This window comes from Balaenoptera borealis (genome assembly GCF_965194805.1).
Source record: "Balaenoptera borealis genome assembly, chromosome: 16".
Taxonomy (NCBI): domain Eukaryota; kingdom Metazoa; phylum Chordata; class Mammalia; order Artiodactyla; family Balaenopteridae; genus Balaenoptera; species Balaenoptera borealis.
In genome coordinates, this window is record NC_138872.1 from 15584769 (window position 1) to 15597583 (window position 12815).

The following is a 12815-nucleotide window of genomic DNA, read 5'->3' on the forward strand; positions in this document are numbered from 1 at the left end:
GGATATTAAGAATCTTCACATGCTCTGTTTAGATGGTAAGTAAATATGATGGCACCTCTTCTCTGCAATTATTTCAAATCTTCATAGATAAATCATGATAACTCACACGGGCCTGTGAATTTTGTAATATACTTTAAAATCAAATTGTTTATATAGACAGAGGCCCCCCACACCCTAAGAGCAATTCTGTCCTGAAGGCTCAGTCAGACATTTAATGGGGCTGGGCAAGAAGGGTCCAGACCCAAGGACCCAAGGACCTGACAGTCGCCTGTGTGCCTAATGTCCAGTGTACCCAACTGTCATAAGAAAAATGTCCACCATGCTGAGTGGACCGGACACCGTGCTGAGTGCTTGCCAATTAGTCTTTACAACAACCATGTGACATAGGAGAAACCAATACTCCCATCTTACAGCTGAGGAGACTGAGGCTCAGAGAAGGTCAGTGATTTTCTTCCAAGCCAGGTATCTCACACCTTAAATTTAGGTTCTTTTTTTTTTTTTAATTTATTTTATTGAAGTGTAGGTTTTTTACAATGTTTTTTAAAAATTTATTTTATTGAAGTATAGTTGATTTACAGTGTTGTGAAGTTTAGGTTCTTACGACCACACGGTATTGACTTTGTGTATCTTCTTGATTGTAGCCTCAGGGCCTAGCACAATATCTGGCATGCAATAATAATTCATTAAATAATTTTTTTTTTTTATTACTTTATTTATTTATTTATATTTTATGGCTGTGTTGGGTCTTCGTTTCTGTGCGAGGGTTTTCTCTAGTTGCGGCAAGTGGGGGCCGCTCTTCATCGCGGTGCGCGGGCCTCTCACCATCGTGGCCTCTCTTGTTGCGGAGCACAGGCTCCAGACGCGCAGGCTGAGCAATTGTGGCTCACGGGCCCAGGTGCTCCGCGGCATGTGGGATCCTCCCAGACCAGGGCTCGAACCCGTGTCCCCTGCATTGGCAGGCAGATTTCCAACCACTGCGCCATTTGGGAAGCTCCCATTAAATAATTTTTGTGTGAATGAACTGAATGAATGAATGAGCCTATAGTATTTGTAGAAGGCAACGGATGGTGTGTGAGGTGGGTTTAGTGAATCAATCTTGGGTTAAGATCGGGCTAGGAGAGGGGAGTATCCACCCATTACCATTATCAAGCGGGTTCTGGGGAGCAGCACGAGAGTAACTAGTTTTAGAAAAGCTTGATCTGGTGTTGTGTAATTCACTCATTATGTAGCGTTGGGCTTGTACCTTCTTCTGAGGGCCTCACTCTCCTGCTGCCAGCTGGAGGTTGGGTCTGGATCAGGAGTCAGCAAACATATTCTGCAAAGGACCAGAGAATAAATATTTTAGGCCTTGTCTAAAGCCTTGGGTCTCTGCCCCAACTATGCAGCTCTCCCACTGTAGTGAGAAAGTAGCCTCAGACAATAAGTAAATAAATGAGCGGCTATGTTCCAGTAAAATGTCATTTAGAAAAATAGGCAGCTGTCTGGATTTGGTCGCCAGGCTGTAGTTTGCTGACGCCTGGTCTAGATGACCTCTCAGATCCCTTTTAATCTTAACAGTCTATGATTTTTTTCTTTTTGGCCGCATCACGCAGCTTGTGGGTTCTTAGTTCCCTGAGCAGGGATTGAACCCAGGGCCCCGGTAGTGAGAGTGCTGGGTCCTAACCACTGTACCGCTAGGGAAGTCTCAACAGTCTATGATTTAAAGATTTAGAACCAAACATATAAAGGACAGAAATGATCATACAGTGTCATTACCCTCCTATGGTGTCCATGGCAGACATTGCTAATTGATCACAGGACTCTTCTGATGAGAAAGGAGTTGGCTTTTATAATCAATCACATGTAGAGAACTCTAGCTGGAGCATTCTCTCTCTCAATCTTTATGAAGCAAATATTTGGAAAACTGCAGATACTCTCTTGAATGTGGCATTGAGGAAAATAGGAAGAAACAGAGAGTGGGAAGTCTGGCCGATTCTTCCACTCTCATTCCTGAGTGAGAGGAATCAAATTGTCCCCAGCGTGGTGTAAGTGAGAACCAAAATCCTGAACCTAAGCCAAGCTGCTTGACCCAACAGTGATATTACCCAGTGGTGGAATTCAGACTTGCCGTCTCACTCTCACTTGCCCTACTAAGTGTGCCAGCCAGGAGTGAAAGCCCCTGGCATATAGTAGTTCTCCAGTGCATGACGATTTTCTTCTTTTACTTTTCCCACCAAAATTTAAATCGTTGAATGACTTCTGCATAGAGGGATCAGCTGCCTGTCTAGTTGGAGGATACTTTACAAATTAGTTCATTTGGATCTTGACAATGCATGACTCTTTTGTGTCTATTTGAATTTCCACAAACCCCCTCCCTTTGAAGAGTGAATGGGGAAATTGTAAGCATCAGGAAGTTACATGTTATTGAGGAAAGAGTTTGGGCTTTGCAGTTAGACAAATTAGACTCGGCTTTTAGAGATAATGATCACTCTCTTGATAATTAGAAGCAATCTATATAGACTGGGTAGCACACAGAATAGGTTTACCAAATGGGAGCCATCATTTTTTATCACGTGAAATCTGTAGGGGATTTGGGGGTAGGAAACGTTCCTCTAACATCTCATATTACACACTATAACTAAATATTGATTACAGTGACTGGTGAGCTGCTTTGCTCCTTTATCTCAGATTCACTTCTCTTTAGTCGTAAGGGAAACAATTCATTTATTCTTTTCAGAGTCCTTTCACACCGATAACCTCACAGCCCTCTGAGAAGGCTGATTTGTTAGGATCATCCCATTTCACAGTTGGGAAAACTGAGCTCCAAAGAGATTTGTTGAGGGCAGAGCTCTTTCTTCTGCACCTTTTATGTGACAAGTCTTTATGAGCACTTTCCATGTAGCAGGCATGGAATATGCACTGGAGATACAACAGTGTTAATACTGGAGGGAGATCAATATCTGTTGGTTGAGGGATATGCTCTTGGACTCTTTAATCAACAGAAATTGATAAGAGGCCAGAGGAGAAATTCAAGCAAGGCTTTATTGGGATAGGGAGCTGCAGCACCAGGGAGAGAAAACAAGTAACAGTTTCCCTTGCTCACTTACTGGGGAGGTGGCGAGGTGGTCCCTTAAATTGGGTGAAGGTAGGGGCGGGTCCAGGGGGCTGGACTGGAGGTGTGGCTTGGGTGGTCTGCCCACCCCCTCGGTGGTGCTGTGTGCAGGGGTCATGCACAGTACCCTGCTTTTGCTCCTACACCTCAGAAGTGGCAGTTGGGTTTTTGGACCTTTTGTATCTTGTTGTTCATAATTTGCCCCAACTGCTCACGCAAGCAGTTATTTTTAGTCCCTTATAGATTCTTTGTATTCTGTTGCTTGAGGAGAGGAGGAGACTTTTCTCCAGGTGCAAGCACTGCAGCAAACGGTCCCAGTCTGTCTCAATGTCATCTGAAATTTGAGAAGGAAATTGCACTGAGCAATCAGTAGAGAGTTTCACAATTCCCTGGGAGTCCAGGAGTGGGAGAACTAGGGGTGCATTGCCCAACGTCTCAGCTCAGAATCCAGGTCTAAATAGCATTTTTGCCTTTGACCTTTTACCCCCCATCTCCACTAACAAGGCTAAGGAGCCTGGGGCCCCTACGATGCTCAGGGTTCAGACGGACACCTGAAATGGTTTCCTTATCAGCCTGGCGACATCTCCCAGGCCAGCCTCTCCTATTTCTTCCCTGGCCCTTACTCTGTTGGCCTAACAGTCTTGCTCGGGACAGGAATGAGCCACTGTCTCTCTGGTGTCAAGCTTCCTGGTCTCTGGCCGAGCTTCCTGCTTATGCCATTGAAGCTGGGAGGGGCCGAGGAAATGCTCGTGAGACCACACCCACTAGGGAAGGTATAAACAGGGAGGCTGGGCCAGCAGAGCTGCTCCTGCCCTCACCATGACCTTCAGTGGCCTCTTCCCCTTCGTGCTTCTTGCCCTGGGAACCCTGGCACCTTGGTCTGTGGAAGGTGCTGGAAATGGTGAGTTGGAGTCACCCGGGTATGATCTCGGCTGCAGGGTCAGAGACGGGGGCTCATAGTGGTGTGGGGATGGCCCCTTCTCTAGACTGTAATCTCTCAGCTTAGTTTCAGGAGACGTCCCTGGGGGTGTGTTCATGTCCATCTGGGCTCCAAGGTCTCTGTGCAAGCTTCTGAGCATCTGGAAATTCTTCGTTTACTCAGCCATCTGTCAGCCCAGGTCTCACTCCCTTTCTGTTCTATTCCTCTCTCTCTCTTTCTCTCTGCCTCATTTCCCGGTCAGTGGCTCTCCAATCATCAGTCTGACTCTTGCTGGTTCTTTCCGTTAATCTCTGTTTTCCTGTCTTTGGCTCTAGCTCTTCACCTGCTCTGTCGGTTCTATTTATCTCTGTTTATTTCCCTCCATCCCCATCATGCTCAGCCTGCCTCTCTGCCTGTGTGTAGCCTTGCTTCTCCCTGGGGAAAGAAACCGTGGCTGGGAACCCTATGCCTTTCTCCTGACCACGTGTGTGATTTTATAAGCCTGTCACTCTTCATGGAGGTCAGACAGGGACTTCACTTTGGACTTTGTGGATGGTCACCTGAGTGAGGGTCACTACCGGAAAGCGGCGCTTTGTCCAGGAGCCGTGATGGCTACTTAACACCCAGCCTCCTCCCAAACTCTTGAACTTCTCTTCCAAAGCTTTGAAAGCTGGAGCCTGCCCTCCTAGAAAACCTGCCCAGTGCCTTAGATATGAGAAACCCAAGTGCAACAGTGACTGGCAGTGTCTAGAGAAGAAGAAATGTTGCCCTGATACCTGCGGAATCAAATGCCTGGACCCTGTCAACATCTTGAACACAGGTGAGGAGGTGGGAGAGCCACCCAGCCACGCAGCACTGTACAACTGGCCACCTGCATTGACTGGGGGCCCAATGTCAGAAGAGAGCCAGATCCTACCTTCAGGGGGTATCCCGGCCTCAGGAAGGATGTGGTGGTCATGGGGATGGGAGGCTCAGGCTGGGGCAGGGCCTGGGGCAGGGGCTGGGGTCCAGAAGCAGGGGGGTGGTGTGGAAGGTACAAGGTTTCTAACCCATGACTCTACTCTCACCAGTTGAGGAGAAGCCTGGGAAGTGTCCAGTGGTCTACGGCCAATGTCTGATGCTTAACCCCCCCAGTTACTGTGAGACAGACGGCCAGTGTGTGGGTAAATTAAAGTGCTGCAGGGGCATGTGTGGGAAAGTCTGCATTTCCCCTGTGAAAGGTAAGGAGGGGCTGGGGCAGGCTGACCTCCTTCCCTCCAGCTCTCTCAGTCTCAACCCTCTGGAGTTCCAGGCATATAAACAGGGAGACTCCTGATCCCAACCCCAAGCAAAGCCTCTGCCTGACTCCCTTGTCTTTCAAGAGCCCTGTTCCCCAGGCCTCAGGGCAAGGATTTCCATAGGATGACTCATGGCTCTGATTCTATCCCAGCCCTTCTGAATAAGGGCCCCAGGGCAAGTGACTCAGAGTCTCAGTTTCCTTATCTGTAAAATGGACATAATGAACTTGAAAGTGCATTGTCAAAAGCCCTGTGCACTAAGTATGTATTACTAAGGTTATTTCCAAGATGTTGTCTAGGGTCAAAGTCCAAAAGATCAGTGGATTTTGAGGATAATCTTGCTCAATGCTCCGACTTTAGAGTTTTCTAGTAAAATAGAGACTTGAAATCAGCCTCCTGATACCAAGACTCATACAACTATATCAGCACCTTGCTATTTTCTCTATCTCAAGGGGTTTCTTGGGGAGAGAATGTGGAGATGACTTGGCTGGTTCCTATATTGAAGCCCTGATCTCATTTTCTCTCACAGCCTGATTCCTGCCACTTGGAAGTGGCTCTGGATTCCTACTCTGTGTGGTCTGAGAATTCCCTTCTACTCCAACGCTTGGATCTCTGGGGCACTCCGTGGTGAAGCCTTGGTCCTATCACCAATATCTTCTTTGCAGAAAGGCTTGGCACCCAGTAGGCTGCCAGCAAATGCCTGTTGATTGGTCAATAAATAAATGAGCATATTTCTCCCTGTACATCCTGCTTCTGTGGTTCACTGGGGAATATCAGTTGGGTGGGAGATGAGGAGGGAATGTCTGAATAAGAGGCCTCCCTCTTACAGATATGGAGTGGAAGGAAGAGGCTTAGGGGCTGGACAGACCAGAATTTACATCATGAGTCTGAAAAGCCTTGGCTCTGTGGTTTGGGACAAATGACTTTATCTCCTACATCTTAATCTCTTGACCTGCAAAGTGATGATAAAAATCAACTTCTCACAGTGTTTGGTGTTTGGAGCCTTGGGGTATCCAATGCAAAATGAAGAGCAATGTTACGGGGCCATAGCAGGTTCTCAGAAAATGGTGGATACTTTCCTTCTGTGGTGATCTTGAGCCTCTTTCATTTCTCCTCTCTCCCAAGACACTATTTCTTCTATCTTAAAATAAGTGTTGAACAGAACAACGTGTACCCGATTATCAGTCCCAAGGAGGACTCCAAACACATCTGTCTGTCCGTTGTATATTGGTATCAGAGTCTCCAAGGAAAGCACAGCATAGTCGAGCACTGGATGAAACAATGCTTCACTTACACAAGACGCTTCCACAGCGGGCTTCGATGTCCCATGGCTAGGGAGTCTCTCCGGGCAACTTACGTGTAGGCACTCCTCTCATGACACGGTAGAAGGACCCCATCCCTGCCCCGCTGAGGGCAGATACAGCAGTGGGGTTAACCAGATGCCAGAGGGCACACACACAAAACAAAGGAGCATGCGTTGAGCTTAAAACAGGGAAAGATATTTCCACTCATGACAATAAGCCCGGCACAGGTTGTATGGGCTCCTTATGTCTTGGTAAATAAGTATTCCAGGTCCAAGGTCCATTCTTTTGCAGTGGGGGATACATGCATGAGACTGCCTTTCCCAACACTAGGAGTATTGTCATGGTAGGTCATGTTGATGACATGTTCTTGGCCAGAACCACAGGAGAGTGATATTGTTCTTGACTCAGTGGAGTGGAAAGAGTAACAAGAACCGGAATTCCGAGAGCTAGAGCCAAGTAGGGAACTTTGCTCCACGTTTTTCTGTGCTCTATGGATTCTAAAGGAAACAGAGAACTTAATTCGATTAATGATTTTAAAAAGATTAGATTAATTAGGTTAATGATTAACTTAATTAGATTAATGATTTAAAAAAAGACAAAATAAAATTCAATCCTGGGCTTCCCTGGTGGCGCAGTGGTTAAGAATCCGCCTGCCAATGCAGGGTTCGTGCCCTGGTCCGGGAAGATCCCACATGCCGCAGAGCGTCTAGGCCCGTGAGCCACAACTAGTGAGCCTGCGCGTCTGGAGCCTGTGCTCCGCAACACCAGAGGCCGCGACAGTGAGAGGCCCGCGCCCCGCGATGAAGAGTGGCCCCCGCTCGCTGCAACTAGAGAGAGCCCTCGCACAAAAACGAAGACCCAACACAGCCAAAAATAAATAAATAAATAAATAAATAAATAAATAAATAAATAAATAAATAAATAAATAAAATAATAAAAAAAAATTCAATCCTTTCCTGGAAAATGTCACTGGTCTAAGAAAATATTCCATACTATTTCAACCTAATCTTTTAAAAAAAAGATTAGATTAATTAGATTAATGATTAACTTAATTAGATTAATGATTTAAAAAAAGGCAAAATAAAATTCAATCCTTTCCTGGAAAATGTCACTGGTCTAAGAAAATATTCCATACTATTTCAACCAATATTCCAAGAGTAACAACTGGATGTATTAAGTTAACCATTTCAGAGGTGAGGGAAAAGGGGAAGAGCCGTTTAATTCATTTTATGAGCCATTCAATTCATTTTAATTTCATTCATTTTAGCCACCCTCCAAGTTGACTCCCAATGATCCTCATTGCTTGGTGTTCACACCCTTGCACGGTCCCCTCCCACCTTTTTGCAAAGTTGGTCTGTGTGACCAATAAAATATTGCAGAGTGACAGATCTTTATGTCCTTATGAAATTAGATCATTAAAAGAGATTAGCTTCCATTTGGGGAGGTTGTGCTCTCCTCGATCATTCGCTCAAGCAGAACTCAGCTGCCACGTTGTGAGGACACTCAGCCTTTTGGGGAGCGGCCCCCAGGGTGAGGAGCTAATGCCTCTGGCCAACGGCCTGTGTGGAGCTGAGGCCCTCCAACGATCACGTGAGAGACCTGGAAGTAGATTTTTCAGTCTCAGTCTAGTCTTGTCCTGGCAAACAGCTTGATTATAACCTGTGAGAGACCCCAGGCCAGAACCACCAGGCCAAGCTGTTCCTGGATTTTTTTTTTCTGTTACCAAATACTTCATTGTTATCATCGTTTATCTACAATCTTAAATACGGTGGGAGATGACAATGCTCGTTAATGTTAATGTTGGTGGTGGAATAACACTTCATCAATTACACATCAAGTTTTACACACTAAAAACTACCCAGTTTGGGGGAACTTTCCTGGCGGTCCAGTGGTTAAGACTCGTGCTCCCACTGCAGGGGGCACGGGTTCGACCCCTGGTCGAGGAATTAAGATCTTGCATGCCAAAAAATAGAAAAAATAAAAACCACTCAGTTTTATTAATTAACATATCGTAAGTTCACACAGAATCTAAATGAAGCCTTCCCAAATCCACTCTATAGTCCCAATCAAAATACAAGTTACAAGCATTCAGACTTTTCTGTTCTTCTGATATAATGATCTGAGAAATGTGATTTCTATGGTTTACAAAATGGAAGGTAATTATTTATGGTTTACAAAATGCACGGATGTACATTAATTATATGACCTTTCAGGGAAGGGTTTCACATAGTTTTCTTGGGTATTTATGAAGATTTCTATATTTCAACCATGTCAACATATATTCATGACTTCTATTTCTATTATGAAGACACATCAGAATCTCAATGAACGGTAACCCTCAGACTGTGAGATGATGTTTATGGTTTTAAGATGCTAAGTTTTTGTACAATTTGTTACATAGCCATAAATAACAAATTTGCTGAGGTTAGTAAAAATTTGATACTACAGCCAAATATTCTGGCCTGTAGAAGAAAAAATAATTATGTACCAATTTTGTCTTCTCTGAGCAAAGTTGGGAACATCTTAAATAGAATGTTAAACATTAGAATTCATGAGGGTTTAAAAAGCTCTCCTAAAAGTGAAATGTGAATTCTTTATTAAAATTAAGAATGGAAATGAAAGGATAGAAATTAATCCATAAGAAAAGAAAAGAAAAAACACCTATCTGAAACTTTGTAGCAAAACCTACATTAAGTTGAATTTTCAGAGGTATTGTCATTAAAGTCATAAATAGAATAAGAGTCACCACTATTTTTCAGCAGTGTATGAGATATACAAAACTATGCAATGAGATAAAGGAATAAAATATGTAAGAATGAAAAGAAAGATTATTGTCATTATTTGCAGACAGTATCATTTCCTACATAACAATTTAAGACATTCAATACAGTGAATGAAATAAGTTTCATCAGAGTTGCTGGGTATAAGGTCTATACAAAATTCTATAGCATTTCTCCACATTACCCATAATCAGTCAGAAATAATAAAAGTAGACATAAATAATCAAAGAAACAAACCCTACAATATATCTAGGAACAAACCTAAAAATTATGCCAGAGGGACTTCCCTGGTGGTCTAGTGGGTAAGACTCTGTGCTCCCAATGCAGGGAGCATGGGTTCGATCCCTGGTCGGAGGACTAGATCCCGCATGCATGCCGCAACCTAGAGGCCGATATGCCACAACTAAAAGATCCCACATGCTGAAACTAAGACCTGGTGCAGCATAAATAAATAAATAAATAAATATTTAAAAAAATTTTTTTTAATTAAAAAAAATAAAAATTGTGCCAGAACTTTGTGGATTAAAAAAAAAAAGAATTTTATTGAAGGTCTGAAAGAAGAACTGAATAAATAGAGAAATAATGTTTATGTTTGGAAAGACTCAGTAAGGTAAAGATTGCAACTCTTTAAAGAATCATTTGTAAATTCAATATAACTGCAATAAAATCCCCAACATTATTTTTTAAAACAACTTGGCAAAGTGATCCTACAGTTCATATATTAGTATAAAGGTTGCAGAAGAATCAAGAACATTTTTTAAAAGTACAAGAATGGAAACTAGCAAGACCACATATCAAAATATTATTAATTATATTATTTTTACATTATAATAATAAATGTAGTATGATGTTGGTACAGGAATAAACAAATAGTCTAATGGAATAGAATAGAATGTCTAAACAGAAATCTGTGTATTTGTGGAAATTTGTTATATAATTTTCTTTTTTTTTTTTTGTAGTATTTTTGTGTGGTTTTGGTATCAGGGTGATGGTGGCCTCATAGAATGAGTTTGGGAGTGTTCCTTCCTCTGCAATTTTTTGGAAGAGTTTGAGAAGGATGGGTGTTAGCTCTTCTCTAAATGTTTGATAGAATTCACCTGTGAAGCCATCTGGTCCTGGACTTTTGTTTGTTGGAAGATTTTTAATCACAGTTTCAATTTCATTACTTGTGATTGGTCTGTTCATATTTTCTGCTTCTTCCTGGTTCAGTCTTGGAAGGTTATACCTTTCTAAGAATTTGTCCATTTCTTCCAGGTTGTCCATTTTATTGGCATAGATTTGCTTGTAGTAGTCTCTTAGGATGCTTTGTATTTCTGTGGTGTCTGTTGTAACATCTCCTTTTTCATTTCTAATTTTATTGATTTGAGTCCTCTCCCTCTTTTTCTTGATGAGTCTGGCTAATGGCTTATCAATTTTGTTTATCTTCTCAAAGAACCAGCTTTTAGTTTTATTGATCTTTGCTATTGTTTTCTTTGTTTCTATTTCATTTATTTCTGCTCGATCTTTATGATTTCTTTCCTTCTGCTAACTTTGGGTTTTGTTTGTTCTTTCTCTAGTTCCTTTAGGTGTCAGGTTAGATTGTTTACTTGAGATTTTTCTTGTTTCTTTAGGTAGGCTTGTATAGCTATAAACTTCCCTCTTAGAACTGCTTTTGCTGCATCCCATAGGTTTTGGATCGTCGTGTTTTCATTGTCATTTGTCTCTAGGTATTTTTTGATTTCCTCTTTGATTTCTTCAGTGATCTCTTGGTTATTTAGTAACATATTGTTTAGCCTCCATGTGTTTGTGTTTTTTATGTTTTTTTCCCTGTGATTCATTTCTAATCTCATAGCGTTGTGGTCAGAAAAGATGCTTGATATGATTTCAATTTTCTTAAATTTACTGAGGCTTGATTTGTGACCCAAGGTATGATCTATCCTGGAGAATGTTCCGTGCGCACTTGAGAAGAAAGTGTAATCTGCTGTTTTTGGATGGAATGTCCTATAAATATCAACTAAATCTATCTGGTCTATTGTGTCATTTAAAGCTTCTGTTTCCTTATTTATTTTCATTTTGGATGATCTGTCCATTGGTGTAAATGAGGTGTTAAAGTCCCCCACTATTATTGTGTTACTGTCGATTTCCTCTTTTATAGCTGTTAGCAGTTGCCTTATGTATTGAGGTGCTCCTATGTTGGGTGCATATATATTTATAATTGTTATATCTTCTTCTTGGATTGATCCCTTGATCATTATGTAGTGTCCTTCCTTGTCTCTTGTAACATTCTTTATTCTAAAGTCTATTTTATCTGATATGAGTATAGCTACTCCAGCTTTCTTTTGATTTCCATTTGCATGGAATATCTTTTTCCATCCCCTCACTTTCAGTCTGTATGTGTCCCTAGGTCTAAAGTGGGTCTCTTGTAGACAGCATATATACGGGTCTTGTTTTTGTATCCATTCAGCAAGCCTGTGTCTTTTGGTTGAAGCATTTAATCCATTCACGTTTAAGGTAATTATCGATATGTATGTTCCTATGACCATTTTCTCAATTGTTTTGGGTTTGTTTTTGTAGGTCCTTTTCTTCTCTTGTGTTTCCCACTTAGAGAAGTTCCTTTAGCATTTGTTGTAGAGCTGGTTTGGTGGTGCTGAATTCTCTTAGCTTTTGCTTGTCTGTAAAGCTTTTGATTTCTCCATCGAATCTGAATGAGATCCTTGTCAGGTAGAGTAATCTTGGTTGTAGGTTCTTCCCTTTCATCACTTTAAGTATATCATGCCACTCCCTTCTGGCTTGTAGAGTTTCTGCTGAGAAATCAGCTGTTAACCTTATGGGAGTTCCCTTGTATATTATTTGTCATTTTTCCCTTGCTGCTTTCAATAATTTTTCTTTGTCTTTAATTTTTGCCAATCTGATTACTATGTGTCTCAGTGTGTTTCTCCTTGGGTTTATCCTGTATGGGACTCGCTGTGCTTCCTGGACTTGGGTGGCTATTTCCTTTCCCATGTTAGGGAAGTTTTCGACTATAATCTCTTCAAATATTTTCTCGGGTCCTTTCTCTCTCTCTTCTCCTCCTGGGACCCCTATAATGCGAATGTTGTTGCGTTTAATGTTGTCCCAGAGGTCTCTTAGGCTGTCTCCATTTCTTTTCATTCTTTTTTCTTTATTCTGTTCCGCAGCAGTGAATTCCACCATTCTGTCTTCCAGGTCACTTATCCGTTCTTCTGCCTCAGTTATTCTGCTATTGATTCCTTCTAGTGTAGTTTTCATTTCAGTTATTGTATTGTTCATCTCTGTTTGTTCTTTAATTCTTCTAGGTCTTTGTTAAACATTTCTTGCATCTTCTCGATCTTTGCCTCCATTCTTATTCCGAGGTCCTGTATCATCTTCACCATCATTATTCTGAATTCTTTTTTAGAAGGTTGCCTATCTCCACTTCATTAAGTTGTTTTTCTGGGGTTTTATCTT

General features: G+C 42.0%; 1 protein-coding gene across 1 annotated transcript; it reads left to right on the forward strand.

Annotated features, from left to right (window-relative positions):
* Nucleotides 1–1004: 1004 nt before the first annotated feature.
* On the forward strand, nt 1005–6030 carry SLPI (secretory leukocyte peptidase inhibitor). The gene is made up of 4 exons (XM_082361844.1): nt 1005–3992; nt 4672–4830; nt 5081–5230; nt 5817–6030. Exons 1-4 carry the CDS (start codon nt 3911–3913, stop codon nt 5819–5821), a joined length of 396 nt encoding a protein of 131 aa, XP_082217970.1. The 5' UTR covers nt 1005–3910; the 3' UTR covers nt 5822–6030.
* The last annotated feature ends 6785 nt before the right edge of the window (nt 6031–12815 follow it).